General features: G+C 33.7%; 1 protein-coding gene across 2 annotated transcripts in view; it reads right to left on the minus strand.

The window, feature by feature from the left end:
- The window catches only part of LOC143238752 (nephrin-like), a 163,439-nt gene that overhangs the window by 58,217 nt on the left and 81,999 nt on the right, over nucleotides 1-23,223 (minus strand). For both annotated transcript variants that reach the window (XM_076479261.1, XM_076479259.1), the window contains exons 3-5: nucleotides 13,723-13,833; nucleotides 10,229-10,432; nucleotides 7,471-7,764 (exon numbers count right to left, since the gene is read on the minus strand). In XM_076479261.1, coding sequence (XP_076335376.1) covers nucleotides 7,471-7,764; nucleotides 10,229-10,432; nucleotides 13,723-13,833 — 609 coding nt within the window. The remainder of the gene's footprint in view (nucleotides 1-7,470; nucleotides 7,765-10,228; nucleotides 10,433-13,722; nucleotides 13,834-23,223) is intronic.

The following is a 23,223-nucleotide window of genomic DNA, read 5'->3' on the forward strand; positions in this document are numbered from 1 at the left end:
TGGAACTTACTGACTAATTAACATACACATGGGTGTGTAAATATATAGGGAGAAATTTATATAACTAAACCCCAAACGAGTTCTAACTAGTTCACTCGTTCTAGCTGACCTATTTGGCAAAAAATGTTTAATCAGGTATTTTAATTTCAGCTTTTCATAGTTTGGAATCGAAAACTACATACCTCCGCTGAAAGTGAAATGTAATGTACTTGTTAAAAGGGAAAGATCACGTTGTATTTTTTCCATGATCTATGTTTTTTATCTTTGTTGCCTTGAAATGCATCCCTAACCCCTCTAAATGATAGAATTATATAAACAAATTGGAGAGTAATTTAATTATTACTTTTACACATGTGTTAAAATACATATTCATTATGTATTACTCTTACACGTGTTAAAATACATATTCATTATATACTCCCTGATTGCGTCAGTGTTACTTATATTATTAACGTATAGCATTGTAGGTCAATATTTATATACATATTCATCAAAAATCAATATAATATATACTTTAAATACCACTTATTATCTTCACACGTTAATATATTTATATATATGTTAACATGTGAAAATACAGGAGTGAACGCGTATACAACACTACAATTCAAATGCAAGTGCTATTTATTGGAGTAAAAACGTGTTAAGCTAAATTGTTTGTTGCAAATGTAATCACTAAGTACAAAAATCATTGCAGATCTTGAATGGTTCACATAAGATGAGGAGAACCAATGATTTCTTAAACTGGTTACAAAATTGCAGTGTTTAGTGGAATAAAGAAAAATAATGTTTTGTTATTTTGAGGAAAACAAGTATTAATGTATTTTCCTCTTTCGCTATTTAATTTACGTATGACATGGTGACACTTCATTTATTAATTTTGGCTCTTTTGTATGAGCTCAAACATTTTGAAATTTCTTAAAGCGTTTGCATTGACACGATTAAAATAATGAAAACTCAACTATCGTGACAGCATGCTTGTCTAATAGAATCACATAAAGCTGTTAGGTTAAGATTGTAACCAATATCGCAATATTTTTCAGTACGAACACATTAGAAACATACACTTTGGATACCAAACTTTTTATTTGATTCTGGTCCGGCATGGCCAGGTGGTTAAGGAACTCGAGTCGTAATCTGAGGGTCGCGGGTTCGAATTCTCGTCACACTAAATATGCTCGCCCTTTTAGCCGTGGGAGCATTATAACGTGACGGTCAATTCCACTATTCGTTGGTAAAAGAGTAGTCCAAGAGTTGGTGGTGGATGGTGATGATTAGCTGCCTTCCCTCTAGTCTTACACTGCAAAATTAAAGACGGCTAGCGCAGATAGCCCACGTGTAGCTTTGCGCGAAATACAAGCCAAACAAATAAACATTTGATCCTTCCATAAGCTTTCCTTATTGGCCATCAGTTATAATGACTAAAGTTGTGGTAATAAAGACACTTAATTTTGAATTACAAGACGGCTTGTTTTAACAACTAAAAACAGTATGAAGTATTAAGTTGTAGGTAAAATAGAATAAGAAATAATTTTCATACTATGCAAGTTATATAAAAATAAACATGGACCATTCCCGAGTTTATTTTCCATGTAAATACATTATGGGTCTAGCGTGATCTGGTTGTTTAGGCGTTCGACTCGTTATCTGACGGTCGCGGGTTTGAATCCCCGTCATCGAAAATGCTTATCCTTTCAACTATGGGGGCGTTATTATGTGCTGATTAATCCCACTGTTCGTCGATAAAAGAGTATTCCGAAAGTTAGTGGTGGATAGTATTGACTTGTTTACCTTTCTCTAGTCTGTCACTGCTAAATGAGAGACGGCTAGCGCAAATAGCCCTCTTGTAACTTTACACAAAGCTCAACCCAAACACGTTAAGAAGCACTAATTCCGCCTTTAGCAGTTATCAGCATATATAAAACAAAACAAAAAAAATACAAAGTTAACTATGTCCAGTATATACACAATCATGCTTAAACATTGCTTTGGTTTCTGACAACGGTGGCTTGTTTTCACCTCAACACTGGAACACTATAGTGTCAATTTAAACGTTGGGTTATTTTTACCTCAACATCTAGATATTACATTACCTTTTTAAAATTTGAGTTAATAAAATACTTTATTTCACTTTTCTAAACCCAGTAGCTGGAGTGCATAATCAACAGTTTCACAATCACTAAAAATTGCGAGAACTTATCAAGTGACAAATCAGAAATTAAATCGAAAATATTTCTAGTAAGAATATATCTCATAATTCTGTCGAACTTTATTTTATTTTAAGGCAAGTCATGCGAGTGAAAGTAAATGAAGGTTGGAAATTGAAGTACATGTATATATATATATATATATATATATGTGTGTGTGGGTGTGTAGGCGTTAAAAATCAAGAAAACCTGGATACACAAGTTCCATAAATCAACGCCCAAACAAACTGTGAGAAATAACAGCAGTATACTGTGGGAAATAGCAGCATGAGTTTAAGACGAACTTAAGCTCTTACATGGAAGAGATACAGTGACTAACAATGATTTTCAAGAAGTTAGAAAGAGTACTATTAGGGCTAAAAGTAATGGGTTTAATTGTAATGAACATGTTTTATTGAGCAGCAGATTTCAGCCTTTACCTCTAGCAGATAAATAACTACCGGAAGAAAGAAAAACACAAGGGACACAGAAGGATATATATGAATCATAAACTTAAGGTGATTATAGCTATAGGCGACTCTTTGACAAGGTATGTGGATAGGATAGTCTATGGGGTAAATAAAGAGAACGAAGTAAGAGCAAGATATATGATAAAGAGGTTAGCAAAGATGTAGTCTTTGGTGTACTCGTAGAAGATGTTGATGTTCGGAAAAGTAGGTCAGAGGAGCTAATTTAAAAATACAGGTTTGATAAAGATGTTTAAAAAAATGGGCCATAGATTAATTGTGCCGGGGATACTGCGGAGAATTAATTGCTAGGCGCAGGTTAGCAAGTAAGGATGAGTAGATTAGCTGGTTGGGCTTGTGGGATATGTTCAGTGAATAAAGAGAACTTTTTGAAATGGATGGTTTACAAATAGGATAGTGATGGCTTATTTGTTAAGGATATTAATTCAGTTGTAAGGGTTTATTTTTTTGTTTGTTTTTTGAATTTCGCACAAAGTTATTCGAGAGCTATCAGCGCTAGCCGTCCCTAATTTAGCAGCGTAAGACTAGAGGGAAGGCAGCTAGTCATCACCACCCACCACCAACTCTCTGGCTACTCTTTTACCAACGAATAGTGGGATTGACCGTCACATTATAACGCTCCCACGGCTGAAAGGGCGAGCATGTTTGCGAGCGGGATTCGAACCCGCGACCCTCGGATCACGAGTCGAACGCCTTAACACGCTTGGCCATGCCGGGCCTAGTTGTAAGGGAACTTTAAAACTACGACTAGACAGTGGTGAGGTCCAAGATAACTTGATGCAGAAAAAACTAAAACGTATATTTGTTTTTTTTCTTAATTAAGCACAAAGCCACACTATGGGCTATATGTACTCTGCTCATCATGGGTGTCAAAACTCGGTTTCTAGCGTTGTAAGTATAAAAATTTCTTGCTGGACACTTGGGGAAAACTAAGATGTACAGAAATGTTTAGCACAGAACTAAGTTAGAAGTAGTTCTAAAGGTAGTCGTAACTACTATTATTAGAAATAAAACCGATTACTTTAGAGTATTGGTAGGAATGGAGGATTTAGATATAATGGGAATAATGAGAACATTGTCTACATTTTGATGACAGAAAGGTTTTGAAATACAAGTTTATAGGTATTTAAAAAGAGATGAAGGAGTGGTTTCTTGTGTAAAGTGAGGAGGATATCAAAGATAATAGCAAGAAGATTGTACAAATTCGAGTTTCTATTACTGAATATGAAGGGAAGACGCTTTTAGAGGGAATATGTTACAAACCACCAGATGGCAGCAAAGAAATTAATATAAAACATTATGGTACGATTAAGATTTTAACTGCTAATGAGACGATAATTATAGGAAATGTTAGAGTCAAACCACGAGGGAGAAATAATTTAGAAAAAACGTTTTCTTTTATCAATTAGTCAAGAAATCTGCTGGAAACAGTGCTATTTTAGATTTATTGTAATTTCTAATACAGAAATGGCTGAGAGGTTATAAGCTAGAGAACATCTGGGTGTAAGTGATCATTGCTCTATTAGATTCGATGTTTTACTGCATATGAAACTCTGGAATAATGCTATTTTGGTCACAAAGTTAAACAAAAATCAAATTTTGAAAGGATGGAACAATATGTATCTGTTGTGATTTGGGCAGCTGATGTATTTGGAGATACTGACTGACCAAATGCGGACGACGTTTAAAGACACATATTCAAAATAAATGTATTTCCTATAAAGAGGAAAAGTAACTGCAAGTGGAAACCAGGATGACTCACAAATAGTGTGAGGGATAAGATTAAAAAACAGCATCACGAATTTACGAAATTTAAATTGACTGATATTACGTGAGGCTTAGAAGCTTATAGAATATCAAGCAGGAAAGTAGGACATAAAAAGGATATATAAGAAAGTTTCGTATGTGATGATTATTAGGGGACTGGGTTGTTGAATTCTGCTTTTTCTCAGATTGTACTAATGAATATTGAAGCGGTATTCCACATTTTGAACATTGATAGATGAAATGAAGATTGAATAAAATTGTTAAAAAAATTGGGAAGTTTAAAGAACGATAAGTCTTTTGGGTCAGATAACATTTTCTCAAGAGTTTTAAAAGATATTAAGAATTGAGCAGGTGAGCCAGTTGAATAGTGGGAGAGTGCCAGAAGATTGGACATTGGCTGTTGCTACTCCTCTCTTCAATGGGAATGATGAAAATTTTCCCCTTTAATTATAGGCCTGTTAGTTTTATGTCGGTTGTAGGAAAGTATTGGAAAGCTTGATAAAAGATGCTTTGCAAAGTTATAGCACAATTATTAAAATCTTATTCGATAAAAACACGGTTTCAATAAGAGAAAATCTTGCCTCACATATCTTTTGACGTTATTTGAAAAAGTTTACTACTTATGTAGATTAGTGTGAGAATGTAAACTTGGTGTATCTGGACTTTCAGAAATCATTTATCTTTATTGGTGTGGATGATAGCTAATTGAAAAGAAGAGTACCTGGATTGATGCTAGCAGAAGGCTGTTACAAATGAAATTTAATCAAACTGGATTAATGTTACAAGTGGGATCCTGTTGGCTCACTTTTAGAATTCTTTATCTTTTAGATTTACATTAATGACATAAGTGAAAGAATGGTCAATAAATTACTTAAATTTGTTGACGACATTAAGGTCTTAGGTGTTGCTGGTTGTGAGGATACTGATTTATCAAAAGATTTATATCATTTAGTAAGTTTGGTGAATAAACGGCAGATGGGTTTTAATCATGATAAATGCAAGATAATGTACGCAGGTTGTCATAATTTGAATTATAAGCATACTTTGAATGCTAATAACTTTAACAATGGTACAAACTAAAAGGATCTTGGTGTAATAATTCATCAGTCTCTTAGGCCATCCAAACAGTGTTTGTTGTTGTTGTTGGTAGGGTAAATAGGAGTTTAGGTTGCATGTATAGAAATATTGAATAAAACCTTAAATAGGTTGTACTTTCAATGTATAGGCTACTGGTTAGGTTGTGAATATAAAATTGTTTCCATGTTTGGACGCTTTATCTTAGAAATGACATTGACTTGCTGGAAATAGTTCAGAAAAGGGCCAATAGACTGATACCTGGAATGGAAAACTCAAACCATTAGAAGTTAAGTTTGTTTGTTTGTTTGTTTTTTTTGAATTTTGCACAAAGCTACTCGAGGGCTATCTGTGCTAGCCGTCCCTAATTTAGCAGTGTAAGACTAGAGGGAAGGCAGCTAGTCATCACCACCCACCGCCAACTCTTGGCTACTCTTTTACCAACGAATAGTGGGATTGACCGCACATTATAACGCACCCACGGCTGGGAGGGCGAGCATGTTTGGCGCGACCGGGATGCGAACCCGCGACCCTCAGATTACGAGTCGCACGCCTTAACACGCTTGGCCATGCCGGGCCTTAGAAGTTAAGACGACTGAAGTTGTTTTCTCTTGAATTATGAATAGTTAGAGGAGATTGTTTGTTTTTGGATTTCGTGCAAAGCTACACGAGGGGTAGCTGCGCTAGGCGCCCCACATTTAGCAGTGTAAGACTAGAGGGAAGGCAGCTAGTCATCACCACCCACCGATAACTCTTGGGTTACTCTTTTACCAACGAAGAGAGGGATTGATTGTAACGTTATAACGCCCCCACGGCTGAAAGGGCGAGCATGTTTGGTGTGACGTGGGGAAGGAGATATGACAGCGGTGTTTAAGGTTATTAAGGGTATTGATATTGTTGATTCATCATCTTTTTATTATATTTAATAGTGAGAATGGTAAGATTAGGGGGGACAAATATAACTTTTGACAGGGAAAGAATAGTTTTCAGCTAGCATAGTTTTATTTTTCTAACAGGATAGTTGGCCTTTGCATGTTGTGAAAACAGTAAATGTAAGTGAGATTAAGAAAAACATTGATAAATACATAAATGATAAGGACTGATTTGGAAATTTTTTAATAGTTTCAGTTTTATTTTTTGGATAGAAAAACACATGAATCAGAAGGTCCTTTGATGTCCCTAAATATTATGTGACGTTAAAATAAATTATTTGTGAGTCTAGTCAGTATAAGAGAGAAAATGTTATTAAACATGATATTATTTTATCAATTTTTAAAAATGTATTGGTACATCATTTTGGTTTATTACTTTGCATGACCATCTATAATGATAGATTTATATATCAATACTATGTTAATTAATTTAAAAATTAGTAGAATACATAGAAGTTTGATATAATATGATCAAATATTAGATTTTCAGCTGATTAAGAGGATGACGAATTTATTAAATATTTTAATTGTTTTGTAATTGATCCATTGATAATATTAGTTAATTACGTTTACAAAGGTCATATTTATTCTGTTTTAATAGTCATGTGAACTTTATCACTTATTAATGAATTTTTTATTTGTTTCAGAATTCTGCGCAAATGATTTCTTTACACATAACCATCCATAATTGTGAACTGATAGATTAAGTGGAAGGCAGCTAATCAGCAGCATTTTTTGGATTACGATTGTTTGATCGAATAGTGGGATTTGACCATCATTCTTGTAACGTTCCCATTACATCAAAGTAAACTGCGCATTTTTGCGTAAACAGAATGAACTATGAATCCTTAATTCACGTTTTAAACACACTTAACCACTAGGTCACGTGGGACCCTTTTCTGGATTTAATAGTGGAAGCTCCAGAGGTTAAAATAAGTATATAAAACCTAAAGTTAAGAATATGTTTAATATTATACACAACACAAGCCTTAAGCTACGCCTTTCTGCTTCTTTGAAACGTACAGTTTACCATTAAAAACCATCCAGTGTTGATACTACTTCCTTGTATTTTGGGGTTTTCAGCATTACACATAAAATACTTCTTGTCATCCTCTATAGATGGTGTATAAGTCAGCAGGCTGCTGCTTTGGCTTTTGTTGTTTTGTGTGTTTGTTGACGATTGCAGTTTCTGATCATCCAACCACCATGTTATCAGGGCTGCAGGACGAGCACCTGTTGCCACACATCGAAACTCCACTTCAGTTTCCACAGCAACTGGTATTTTAAACGGTTCTATTTCAACTATTTCTGGTTTGACTAGAAAATGGCATAAAAGATTACAAATAGCGAATTGATTACTTCTAATAGCATTTAACGGCATTGATACAAACGCTTTTTTCTCTATTTTCAGTCGCTAAAGTTAAATTCAAAACCTCATAACCATAGATAAATCGTTGACTCTGTTACCTTTACTTAATGTTTTGGGCTTATAGTAAGATAAACTTATTTGTTTATGATTTCAAAGATAGACTCTTAATTAATTACAGAGAATATTAACAAACCATAAGTATGATAATAACCGTGGCACTGTAATAATAATTTCAGCGACATCTGTAAAGTTGGTCATCAGACATAGCCATAAATTATTCTCAGCAATAAAAAAACAAGAAAAATTTGGTGATTGACAGAAAGAAACAACAACAAACAGCACTGGCTATGAAAGAAGTTACTGTATTTTTAAATGTCATTCTATTAAAACTATTTACACATCAATATGTAACTTGTCACAAATGCGAAGAAACCCTATCACAATGCTATATATAAACTTAATTAGACATCAACTAGAAAGGCACTTAGAGAAAAAATCTTGCCTTATGATGCTTTAGAACAAGACAGGTTGGAATATACACCACTTTTCACTTTGAAAATAGTAGGTTTATGTACCAAGAATATATTTCTAGCTAAAACTGTTCTCGAAATTTGACCATTTTTAATACCTAATTTGCTCGTGTTGTGACAAAAGCGGCTAACCTTCTCTGTGACCCGAACCATTGTAATAAATTTTTCCAAACCTAATCAGTTTGTCCTACGAGACAAGTCAACTTTTTTATTTATATTTTCAAAACTTCAAAAAGACACATAAAAGTGAAAAATACCTCTGACGCCAAGTAAAGTAATGAAATCAGTCTCAGCTCCATATTTTTAACACCAAATAGTGAGAGTTTTTTGTTTGAGTTTCGTACAAAACAACACGAGGGCTATCTGTGTTAGCTGTCTCTAATTTAGCAGCGTAAGGCTAGAAGGAAGGCAGCAGGTCATCACCACCCACCACCAACTCTTGAGCTACTCTTTTACCAACGAATAGTAGAATTTAACGTAACATTTTAACGCCTCCATGGCTGAAAGGGCGAGCATGTTTGGTGTGACGGGGATTAGAGCTCGCGACCCTCAGATTACGATTCGTATGCCTTAACCACCTGGCCATACCGGGTCAGACAGTAAGAGAGTACTATGTAAAAATTAAAGTAATTCGAAAGTAACTGTTCACTTTAGAGAGTCCAATACTCTATTATTTTGAACAAATACTTACAGCTGTGAATTTCATAATATAAACATTAAAAAGTCGTAGCAGAACGAGGTTCTCGAAATCTGAACAATGGATTCATCATTGTTGACACAGTCTTGTGTGACAGCAGTTTTTTTAAATTAAAAAGTAAATGTAAACGAAAAAGACCAGAATGTGAGTGCTAGAAATAGTTATCGTCATATTATTTAGAGCAAGAACGGACTGTAAAGGACGAACATGTCACTGGGAGTTTTTGTTTTGTTAACCACCCTTTAAACCCATATAAGTGGACACAATAACTCAGGAAGCCGTGGTTTCTATCATTGTACATAATAGTTGGAATGCTTTTCCATTGTGTACTTCGACCGTTGTAGTTTATTCTATGACATTTCCAGGCAAACAAACAAAATTAACGTATTATTACAGCAACGGGATGCGAGTCACAAACCCTCGTATTTACTGTTCGGCTTGCTAATTGTTACTCCACAACCACTATGAAGGTTATAGTGAGAGGTAACACATTATCTACCAAATCTTAACTTGCTTTTACAAATCCCATAACAAGAAAGCATGAAACGAAATATTATAGGAATTAGCATGTTAGGCTACAAAATTAACATCACATTCGGGAGATATGAAAATATTCTTCCCGTGCTAATTAAGAAGAAAAACAAAACTCAGGCCTAAGATGTTTAAAATTCAAAGCACGAGTGATTGTCAAATGTTCAGACCATTGACTACTGCAAGTAATTCACAATACAGAGTTCAAAAGAAGAGTTGGAAATTTCAACCAGATCCAAATCTCGATAAAAAAAGAAGTGGCACTAAGAAAGGTGTCAGGATATTACAAACCGAAAAGATAAATTGGCCATCAAAATCAGTAGGATTCTGTAAAATATCCAGAATAAATAACACACATTTTACGTAAACTAATTCGAACGACATGTAATCCGACATAATATTATGTATTCATGTAATATAAAGTATTCAGGAATTTAAAAAGACAAGTCATTATAGCACTAAGATATCTGTTTCTTTTAGTCTAATATGAAAAGTGTACTTGAATAACAGAAAGATATGTTATGGTAATTGACTTATAGTGCATTGTATGTTTGAATACATATAGATTTCTCTTAGAAAACTAAGTTACAAATTTAATAACCAAAATATTGATCTATGGCAAAAAAAATATTGAATTTATATTAGAAAACTCACGATTGAGGTCCAGAGTTACGGTGCTGGAAAGCGGAACAGTCACATTGTTGTTCGAGGACTTACAAGTTAGGTTCATTAGCAAGTCATACCTCCACAGAACAGGAACATATAAGATGTTCTCCACTATTTTGTGTGGAAGGAAGGAGTAGTTATTGTCTAACAAAGTATTTCCCTTCCACCATGAAACTGCTGGTCTTGGCTTACCTGAAAAATCGTGTATAAAGTTTAATTATATCAATCATGACCACATGGTTGTCTTCTAGAGTTACACTTTTCTGTTTATACTAAACATTAAATTTTAACTTCATCTATCCAAATGTTGTAGCGTCTAAATTCTTTGAAATTTGTGTTTAAAAATAATGATTGGTAGATATTTTTCTTTTTAATATATGTAACGTGTTCAATCAATTTGTAAACGGTTTCTTTGATGCATAGTATAAAGGTTAATCTTTAAACTAAAATTTAAACCAAATTTAACAGTTAAGATAAAGAAAACCAAAACATTTCTCGTTGGATAATTTGTATATACTAACAGTGGGTTTAGCAACTATGTATTTGAATCATAACGAATTCCCTATGATTTCACAACGCTATGCTACTACGGATAGATTTTTAGCGAGATAATTATGTTAGATATTTTTTGTGTTTGTTTTCTAGGAAATATAATAACATTATAAGATTATTACACGAGTTAGAGCCAAAAGAAACAATACTTCGAAGGAGAAATCCTTCAATTCAGGATAACATTTTCATTTGAAATGTTAAGACTTAACAGTGTGAAAAAGAACCCTTCGATTAAAAAAAATGCAATATACCAGAGCATAACTACTGGTATAGTTAACAGAACACCAAGCAAGCTATGTCTCCGGATTTACAACGCTAAAATCAGGTGTTCAATTCCCCTCGGTGGGCTAAGCAGATAGCCCGATGTGGCTTTGTTATTAGAAAAAAAAACACACACACACACCCAAGCAAGCATTTGATGGTGATAATGAAGGCATAAACGTTCACAAGTTTTCAGTAATATCTCGAAATCAACGAATATTTTTAATGAAAATGAAATCACTGTGACTTTACTCTAACACATGTTGGTAAACAAACTTCATTCTACATAAAAATGGTCAGGTGATCTTGAAACCTGAAATCCGCGTTCAACATAACGTCTATACAAAGCTTGTCGATATGTGTAATCTAATAAATTGTGGTATCGGGAAACACTTCATAACCATGGTTACCAGGTTGAGCAAGATTGCCAACTGAGGAAGTAGTTATAAGGGCAGCATGTGACCTGGAACATTTTATTTTATAAAGTGTGATAACTGTATTAGTGAAGTACAATATGTTGATATATACTTTGTATTTTTAACACGTAAAATTATTGTCTTAAAAAGTGTCAGCATAGAGTGATTTTACGAAGTAAATTATTGTACTGCTGTTTTAAGAAAGCTGAAACAGGAGCTCGATGTTCATGATCGTTTAATAGACTTTTTCAACACTTGCGTTATTATTACTTTTCGTTTTTGATGTACGTATATTCGTTTCTACACATAAGATAAATTTTCTTTGTCTATAAATAAAAATTTATTTCTTGCAAGTTAACCTAGTTTTACGAGAGAAAGCTGTTTGTAGATGAACGATTTTCACACTCAATAAAATTTGAGATGTGCTATATCATAAACATGTATACAGTGTATCTGAGGCCGTTGTATGGGATTCCCTTCATCACTGTATGAGTTAGATACGAGGAATTGATTATGGACTTACTAAAACGCTGGATAACAAGGACTTGAGGATTTAGTATTTGATGATTGTTTATTGTTTTTAAAGCAAACATATTCCAGGTCTATTTGTACTAGCTGCCTCTAGATAAGCTAGAGGATAGGCAGATAGCAACCACCGCAAACGTTTGGCTTATTCTCATTAAATAGCGAGAATGGATTGTCACTCTTATAACGCACTCAAAGTGCGAGACGCGAACCATGGAATGTCGTATTTACAGAATAGAATATTAGCCACTACACTATCGATTCAATATTTCATTAGGTATATTGAATATTTTGATGACGTTGATCAAGGAAACAGGAATCGATAAAATTCCATTCGATTCCACACGTACGATAAGTTTCCGATGTTCCTAACTAACTGGTGGAATTAATTTCCTCTTTTTGATTGTTTTTAAGAATCGTCGAGTTTGATGTTCGTCTTTTAGTTTTAAAATTCTAGCTTACATTTAAGTGTAACTAAAGAAGGATTACGCAAGCAAATACGAAATTGTATGGACTTAAAGTCGCATCTGAAATATTTTCTTGTCTGATAATAATAATAAACATCTCGGATAAATCAAGTGCGTCGGTATTTTCTAATTAAAATTTTCTTATAGGTGACTGTCAAGAAATAATTAAAATTCCAACTTAAATGCTAGCAGTATAATTAATGCATAGCTGATTAGTGGCTAGATCCTAGTCCCCTGGTAGGGTACGTTTACGGATCTGTGAACAGAGAGCAGAGAGCTCACTGTACAGTTTTACGCTGAAATAGACATATTCTAATAAAATGTAATAAATTTTCTAATAATTTAACTGATTGAAGAAACTTCGTAAATTTCAGCGCTAAAACAATTATGTGACATTACTCTTGCACTAATGGATATTGTACGGTTTGGTAATACTCGTATTCCAATGTATGTTTTTTTTTTTCCTGAAACAGTAATATTAAACGACTCCACTGAATTATGTAATAATCAGTAGAACAAATGGTTTTATAGTATACTAGTGCAGAAGCACATAGTATTATGCATGAAACACCTGAAAATTATGCCGAAATTGAAAAACTATTGTGTAATATTTCTTTCGGATGCTTAGTATTAAGTATTAACGTTTATATGCGGCAAGGTGTACATCCGCATAAAGTAGTGCCAACTTGTTAAATGACCTTATTCATAACTAAAAATAGTTATTGGAAATTTTAAGTAAACTTTCTCTGCTTTTTATTTTTTATATTTATTTACTACATTCTTATATTTGTTACAGAATAATTTAATAATTTTATTTGAAGTTTCTTTATTGAATTAATTAATTATTTTTTTAGTATTTCAACATTATTTATATATATAAAGAAAAAAATGTAAAAAATCAAATTCAGCGGCTTTAGGTATATATTATAGCTTTTTTGAGTCTAAATTAATGTTTTTTGTATATTGTTAGATTTTTTAACTTGTATAAGTGCACAATCTGTACACACTCTTTGCCTCTTAGATCATACTATTTGTTAGTACCTCAAATGGCAAATCTCTCAATGTGTGTATTTTTAATAATTACTCCACTAAATCTAAATAAATTAACCGCATAATCAGATTAGTTTTCTCTTCTTAAAAATTTAATAGACATTTACACTTGAGCCAATAGTTTATCAATGGCGGATTAGACTCCAATCCTAAGAAAAAATACACGCGACAGGTGTATTTTTTGTTACAATCTATGAGTGATTTCACTCACCTCCGTAAGAGATGCATGTAAGTTTTAAAGGCTGCCCTTCACTGTATGGACCTATAAGTCCTGATAACGTCGTATTTGTTTCATCCAGTATCAAAACCTCTGATGGCGGTTCTGTTGAGGAAAGTTATTCATTCAGATACATCGTCAAATATACATGTAAAAATCTAAATTTTAAAATGGAGTACATTCTACATTCAACACCGAAAATGTGCTAATTTCTTATAGAAGTTAAATATTTCATCATCTTTTGTTACACATTCTTTTAAGTACTAAAATCAATACGTTTCCTCACTACGTGATCCCAAAATTCAGTAATCTTCCTTATTGCATCACCAGTAAAGCTATAACCATTTCTTTTCGTCCTCACAATAAACAGCTTACAGAAAGCTGCCAAATTTAAAAATATACGTTTAATGTGATGAAACACGTTTTTATTTCTCTGATAGTTAAATACAACGTGGGTTAAAATGACCGACATATGAAAATGAAATAAATCGAACGTTGTATGAAAAAGAAGAATTACTTGGAATTTCATGGTAACATGTAAAATAAATAAACCATCTATGTGCTGCAAAGACTGAACAAGTTATTGAAGTATATTATAGATTTAAGAAAGCATGCAACTTATCATTTTTTGCACCAGTTTTGTTGGTGTTACAAATAAAAATGAGAGTTCTTCATTACTTTTTCCTTGACATCTATATATTTTTGTTTACTGAGGTTCTACCAACTAAATAAAGTCATGTTTCGCTTTATTCTGACTGAAATAAAGGATACAGAGACAAAGACAGGACTTGATTTCAACGTTTTTCAGTTTAACGACAGCACAAACACTTAACTTGTTTCACTGAACTGCAATTGAAACAAACTGTTCTATTTCAATGATTCTCAAATTTTTTCATGCGCGGACTAAACATCCCACGAACGAGCTGTTGGTCTTACCCCACCTGTTCCGTTCTCTCGTATGACCTCGGCCACGGCATTGCGTTCAGTGAATTGCATTTCGGACCACACTCCGGATCACCTGGACAATACTTTTGAAACATCAGAAGTCTTTGGACCACTGTTTCATTCAAAGTCAAAGACAAGGTAGACACAATGGCCAAGGTATACACACAATAGACGTCTAGTTACGTTTCTTAACAGTCCATGCTTATTATGTCGTAGCAGAAAAACTTACATCTACTACGTGAACACTTGTGACAACAACTTGACAGATTTCATTTACGATCTGGGTTAACAAGCCAAACAGCAGTTACGAAAGAAGTCTTCGTGTTGACTAGTGATACACTAAAACTTATTTATTACCATTTATTATGTATTCCTTACATATATGTACAGTCATACACGTATATTTTATTTTGTTTTAATTAAATCGTAACATTATACGTGGAAAGTTTCCCTACATTCGAAAATATATTTGAAATAAATCACAATTAAAGAAATATAGATTTTATACACCATTTCTGGCACTTAATTATTGCTCTCCGCCATTTTAAATAGATCGAGTGCATAATTAAATTACAAAAGTAGCGCTTTATTCAAGCGGTAAAAATTCTAACTGCTGATTGCTCAATATTTTAATTTTTCACTTCTCAATAGATTTTGGGTACATGCTCGAACATACCACCAGAAATTTTGGAAGTTTCAATATTTTAAAGAGTAAAACAGAGTTAAAAACGGTGAAGAACACGGTTTGAATCTTCAGAATCTTCCACTTTCGGTAGAGTTTTCAGAGAGTAGAGCTCTCGCGACAAAAGATCGAAGTCATTAATATATTTTATTTATAAAGTTTTGAAACAGATGAGTGTGAGATGATCGACTTATTTTAGTACAACGTTTCGCCTCTAACAGTGAGATATGATCAAGTATAGTTAATAATGTTGTACACAATCACGTCTGTCTCTTAAAGAAGAAACCTTATAATGAAATAAATATACTATTCCATAAGTAGTTGTTTCAAAGTTTTGTGTATGTTCGATAACTAAGTGGCTACCTTTTAAAAAACAAACTAGGATGTATATATAGTGCGACATAAGCAAACATTTATCCAATGTCCAATGAAAAAGCTGAAATTGAAGTCACAAAGCATCTTGACAGGATTCAAGCACTCAGATTTCACATGAAATTTGATTACATAGACAATCACCCACCCATATGAAAGAAACTGATTTTTTTTGGAAAACGCGGGATCTAAACTACCATTTCTGATTGGTAGTTATTTTGACACCTGCGTACCTCAATTTTTTCTTCGTTTTATAGTAAGGTATCACCTTTTGGAACGTATAAACCCTTATGCTCTAATTTTGAAGGTAATGATATATAAGGGTACTTATATCCATTAACCTTCCTTTTGAGGTGCAAGGACTTGAAGGAATTGAAACATCCGAAGAAAAAAAAAACGCTTTACTTCCATATTTCCACCAGCCACCAGGATCGCTGACAGTATAAAGTATCGAAAGATAAATTTAATAGGAGGACACTATATGTGATCCACAAGGAATTTCAAGTGTTTATGTAATGTTAGGGCAATTAGATTTTGCAAGAAAAAAAAAGGGTCTGTAAATAAAATATAATCCGATATATTAAGTTAATTGGCATATGAAAAGAACGAGCACAATGAGAAAGTACGGCGCTCTACAAGCTGTGTCTTTGACAGATAGACTTAATGGATCTTATTAACTTCACTTAAAAAAAAAAACAGGTTTAGACAGGCAATTTTATCTCTAACGTCACACACTGGAATAATCATGCTTAGTAAAATACACGCTGACGGATATAATAGAAGAAGACAAAATATTGTGAGGAGAAGAATGCCAGAAAATGGCCCCTGATGTGCTTGTTAACTGCGATATAAAAGAGAAATATGAAATCTGAGCTTCCTGCAAGAAACAATAGATGTTATGATTTGTTGAACGGAAAGCGAATCTTTTTACACAAATATTCAAATTTCAACTACGTGAACAGTTAAATTCTTTAATCAGTCTTTATAATATCAAATTAATCCACAAATGATACCCCCCGAGTGGCACAGCGGTATGTCTGCGGACTTACAACGCTATAATCCGGGTTTCGATTCCCGTGTTGCGCAAAGCACAGATGGCCATTATGTATCTTTGTGCTTAAATTCAAACCATAGATTATTTTATTAGCTGCTATGGAAACTTAAGCTCTTAAAAAATCGTATCGATTGAAGCAAAGTCTTAGCTTCAAATAATATTTATTAATGACTAATGTAGAAAATAAAAAAATACTTAAAATAAAGATTATATATAAACAGTAATGCTGTTGTATTTCAAACTTTAGCTTGATGAGAGGGAAATTATAAAAAATAGGTAGTTTAGCTTGCAATTCTGATAACAAACATAAACGTGTAATATGTAATTGTGATGGAAACAAGCACACATGTTCACAGAACATTTAGCCACAAATATAAAGCACAAAATAAAAATGCAGATCATCTACGAACAAGGTGTAATTTAAAGTAATTGTATCGCCTTGATAGAGCTAGCACAGTGTGAATAAAAAACAACACACACAATGTGATTATCAACTGTTAATAAATTAAATACAATTACAATCATAATAAAAATAAAGTATGACTTAAACATATGTCGTATATTTCCTGTTAACTCTAAGTTACGAATTCCAGAATTTTATTAAATTCTATATGCTATTGTAACACCTCTTTACATATTGTTTGTATAACATTAATCTGATGGAATTATTGTTTGTTTTTTTTACCATGAGAAGTTATTCTTTTATTAAATTTATCTAAGCTTATATTTGTATTAAAATATACGATAAACATTCATCATTACTTTACTTTCAATTTTCAGATGTAGTTTCTATGTAGACTTACTGAAACAAGTTTGAACTCTACGGTAAAGTAATTTGACGCAGTTCTTTTTCAATTCGTACAGTGCTACACGAGGGCTATCTGGCTAGCTATCCCTAACTTAGCAGTGAAAGAATAAAATGAAAGCAACTAGTCATAATTACTTCCACCAATTCTTAGCCTGTTCTTTTACCGACGAATGATAAGATTGATCGTCACATTATAACGTTCACACAGCTACAAATGTGAGCATTTTGGTAGAATGAGAATTCGAAACTCGACTCGAAGGTTACGAGTCGAGCGCCTTAACCATCTGGCTATGCATAGCCAAGAAAAGGAAAATTGAAAAAATAGATTTGGATTTCAAGTGACGAATTACTGAAATTGGTCAAGTGAAAGACAAGTTTTCAATTTAAAGGAAGATGACTTAAAAATAAAACAAATAAAAACACAAATATCATTTTCCATTTTGTTTAATAAACAGAAATACAGTAAAAAATTCCAAATTTTGTAAAGAAAAGTAGGGATTGATACATATATAACCTAGCTAGCTATGGTAACATAGAAAGTTTCATTGCTGCAAAGGGTATCGAAACAAGAAAGTCAAAACTACAAAACATAGTTACTTAGAATAAAAATAAATATACCTACTCTGACAAATCAATGTAATTATGTTAGTGTGAGTTTTATTCGGGAAGGTTTAATCACTTCACAAGATGTTTCAAAACAATAATGGGCTTCACATTTAAATCTCTTATTACCTCTAACTAGCATAATAGTTATTTCTTTGTCTTATATTTCGATCTCAAATCAATGGATGCTGACCAGATCAGATGATCTGTGCAGTGCTTTCATTTTGGGATAGGTTTGATACTCTGATTAAGAATAATGAAAACCTACGAAAACATTATAGAACATCCTGTATAATGTTCAAACGTTGTTTGATCTTCAGTGTGTTTATAGTGAAATTGTGTTCCTTTAGGAAAAGTATTTCTTAAGATATAATCCTCTTCAATAAGGGGTTTTCTTTGTAATCCCTGTATATGTTTTGCATAAATAATAAAGTAATTAGTTTTTATATCTTGTTATCATGGCCAAGCGCGTAAGGCCACAAAGAAACAAACAATCTTGTTATCATTTGAATACAAAAATAATTCAACTGCATAATTAAAATAAAAAACAAACAAACAAGTAACCTGCGTCATCCTGTAAAGAATGCCAAGTTAAATATTACAGTAGGTTGAGATGAATCCGTTTTTAATTTTGATGTCAATTTTGTTTGTTTGTTTTGGAATTTCGCACAAAGCTACTCGAGGGCTATCTGCGTTAGCCGTCCCTAATTTAGCAGTGTAAGACTAGAGGGAAGGCAGCTTGTCATCACCACCCACCGCCAACTCTTGGGCTACTCTTTTACCAACGAAAAGTGAGATTGATCGTCAAATTATAACGCCCCCGCGGCTGGGTGGGCGATCATGTTTGGCGCGACGCGGGCGCGAACTCGTGACCCTCGGATTACGAGTCGTACGCCTTACGCGCTTGGTCATGCCGGGCCTTTGATGTCAAAGCCAAGGTGATCAAATTTCATTCAATGCTCTTTACAGCTATAAATCTACAGAAATTTAATAGCCTTTCGTAGGAACGATTCACTCGTGCCAATACAATAATTGTGTTAGTGAGATTAAAGATGATATGATAAGCAACTGGATATTTTCTTCACTCCAATTCCCGACCATCCAGTAATGCAATGCTTACACAGATATTTGTAGGCTGGATAATTAATACGCAGACTTTTTATCAGAAAATATTCGGATATAAAGATTGGTAAACGTTGAGACACCAAGGAGAAAATATTTAAAGATTAATAAAGTAATACAAACGGTCTATATAGAAGAGTTTAGGAGAGAGAAAAGCTCCAAAACAACAACACAAGCTAATCAAGAAGAACGCTGTAATACACAGAGGGAAACTGTGACTACAAAAAGCCATTGTGGTAAAGCTGTATATATCTTCTGGTACAACTAGTGAGAAAATAAACAAGAAGCTAAATATGACAAACATTCAGAAACCTCCTTCCATGAGAAAGATGATCGAAAGATCTGGAAACAAAGTAATTCCATTTAAATACCTGGAAGTACAGTAATCTTATCCAAACATTTCTCTCTAATGCAGCTTCAATAAACTTTGGCCTTAAGTCTACTTAACCATGGTCATGGAAGCTGATGTCATTGGAAAATTGAAGAAAGTTTACTAAGACCCCCGGTTGCGAAAAACTGATCCAACCGTAGGGACAAAATCGTCAGAGCCGAAAAATGGATTGGAGGCACCATATTACGTAACCGTAATCCAATAGTGTACTCTATAAAAGCTTCTTCTTCTGATCCAAAAAGATAATCATAAGTGAAAATGTGTCAGGAACATGAACATAGAAAGAAAGGAGACTGGTTCACCTGTGATGTTTGTAGATGCTTTTTACCTTTGGATTTATGCTCGAATAAAGCAATTCATATAAATTGGAAAAGAAGAAATGATATTGGAAATGGAGAAAAATGATTAATGAAAAGAACAAGTACCCTGAGAAGTCAAAATCGAATTAGATTAAAATAAAGCAGGGTGTATGACATTGATTATGGAGAAGATGGAAACGCTGAAACCTCTAAAACCATTACTACTGTATGCAGCTGTAGCGTTTTTCATACTTCATGGATTTCGAATTTGTAAAAGATTTTGAAAAGTAAAGTGAAGTAGTTTATTTCAGCCAATCAGCGCCTTTTGGGACATAATATTTCAAAATTTGGCGCGAAGCCTAAAGGGGTCGGTTATTAGTGACCTGGGGCCTTAAAATATGTTATTTAAAATTAACCTTGCTGTCCTTTGTAAATTCTTGTTAGAATGGAAATCTGAGATGTAGATAAGTACAGAGAAGACACCTGATTTAAGAAGAAAATAAAATACAAACACAACATATACTGAACAATATAATAAATGAATAAAACTCTTGAAAACACACCCCGTCGTCGACGGTTTTAGAAAACAATAACATATTCAGCAGTTGGGAGCCTGAAGAAATGTGACTTTATACTCTATTAAGTGAAACATGATATCATGAAGACAAATATAGTAATCTGGTAAAACTGTGAGGTTTATTACAAAATCAAACAGAATCAAAGAATACAACCAAAATCTACACACACACACACTCTTTTTCTGTTTGGCTTTTACAAATTTGCAACGCTAGAAACCGGCTTTCCTTACCCACAGTGGGCAGAGCATAGATAGGCTATTTGTAGCTTTGCGCTTAACTGCAAACACGCAAACAAACTATTCAGTGTAAAAATAATGAAATTGCATCCCATATTTACAACCGTGGTTGTGTTATAAGAATAACAGTCAAATTCAAGTATTCAATTAAATTTGCCCAAAAGTTAGCGATGGGTGCTATTGATAGCAGTCTTACCTTATGTTTATCAGTTCAGAATAAGATATAGTGAATAATTATGTATCAGTAAGTCTTGTTGTCCTGTAAAATGTGGAGATACTGTTCTGCTTTTATTTTGTGGCTCACATAATAAGCCTGGTGTTCAGTGAAACTGGCATGGTGTCCACATGGAGTTGAAAGATTCAAACTTTAAGACTGTTGAATCGGATTGACGTCTCTAAAACATAAACGATAAATAGCAGTAACAACCTTACCTATGTGGCTGTACAAAATAAAGAAATGATGCTAAATATAATAGAAAAAAAGCAAACTAATGTTAAAAGATAACCAACGTTACAAGGCTGCAATAATTCCACTTTACCATTTGTAGACATTACAGCAAAGACACTTTTACAGGGAAACTGATTATTATCAAATATCTAGCAATTTAACTGAATTTAAAGCTGAAACAACATTAAAATACAATATATCAAACTGACTAAAATTTACATGTTATATTTTATACAGTACAGTAGTTTGCAATGAGCTAGAAATAGTATTGCAGGAAGTTACAGTTAAAAACAGTAACTGAAATAAATACAATAAATCTTTTGGATGGTGACATCACAATCCAGCCTAAGAAAACAATAATTGAAACACGATAACCAGACAATTCTTAAACATGTCCCTCTAAAACAAAATGGGAAATAACATCTTAAAAAGAACAATAAACACAAAAGAAATCAAAACCATTTACGAAACTAAAAACAACGACATCAGACTCCTTTAATACATAATGCTACAGCTAACACAAATGCAGTCTATCGGAAACATGTGAAAATTAACCTAGAACTTTAATGTTCTACCGTAACAACATAGAAGCTAGTGTAAAAATAAACTACTCTGTTAACGACGTAACAAAATCCATTAACCGGTGCTAATCTACTTTTGTACATCAGCCAACTATTACAAATAACGCCAAAGATATGATTTATAGTAACAAACACGAAATATTTGGAAACAACGCCAAGGTAAATTTCAACGGTATGCTACAAAAGGCATTAAGATTGTAATTAATTCATACAATAGATATGTACGAAATTCATCAAAATAATGACATATACGAGGGCTGTTAAAAAAATACGCGGACTGACGTCATAAAACAAAATGTACTTTATTTAGAAGTTACAGGTCTGGGACCCCTTCAAAGTACTCTCCTCCCCAACGCACACACTTATCCCAACGGTGTTGATACTTGTTGAAACAGTCCTGGTACGCTTCTTTTGTAATGTCCTCCAGCTCCTTCGTCGCATTTGCCTTAATCTCGGGAATCGTCTCAAATCTTCTTCCTTTCAAGGGTCTTTTGAGTTTGGGGAACAAGAAAAAATCGTAAGGAGCAAGGTCAGGTGAGTAGGGGGGTGGTGGAAAAGAACAGTGATCGAGTGTTTGGCCAAAAACTCACGAGTTCTGAGGGCTGAATTTCGCAGCAACGCAGTGCATCTTCAATTTTTCGGTCAAAATCTCGTAACAAGATCCAACTGATATCCCACACTCTTCAGCAAGCTCCCTGACAGTCAGACGTCGATTTGCCCGCACCAGGGTGTTGATTTTGTCGACGTGTGGGTCGTCAGTTGACGTGGAAGGACGTCCAGGACGCTCATCATCTTCAATGGACTGTCGACCATCCTTAAAACGTTCATGTTACTTGAAACATGCCGTACGCTTCATAGCAACATCACCGTAAACCGTGTTAAGCATAGCAAAAGTTTCAGTCGCAGATTTTCCAAGTTTAACACAAAATTTCACAGCAAGTCGTTGCTCCTTCAGGTCATTCATTCTGAAATCCGCCAAACGAAAAAAATCGCACTTCACTTAAAACCGCGTAGCTAATACACAAATGAAGATATCTGCAATCGGGAAATGGCGTCGTAATCAGCTGATCTGTGCAAACCTAGTGACACCAAGCGGATTCCCCTGGAACCAACTGGAGCCGCGCCATTCAAACAGTCCGCGTATTTTTTGAATAGCCCTCGTATAAGTGTACATAAGTCAAGTATTAAATAAATCAATACATTGCAGAACTCACATTCAAAAGGAGTAATCTTAAAACATCATTAAAATCTTTATTGAAATTAAATTAAAATATGTGGAATAAAACAACTGTAATGATGAATTAACTAGATTATGATAAAATAAGATAAGATTAAATATTAAACTAAGTTTAGCAGAACAGAAACACAACAACAAT

The sequence above is a fragment of the Tachypleus tridentatus genome, chromosome 13, assembly GCF_004210375.1.
Source record: "Tachypleus tridentatus isolate NWPU-2018 chromosome 13, ASM421037v1, whole genome shotgun sequence".
NCBI lineage: Eukaryota > Metazoa > Arthropoda > Merostomata > Xiphosura > Limulidae > Tachypleus > Tachypleus tridentatus.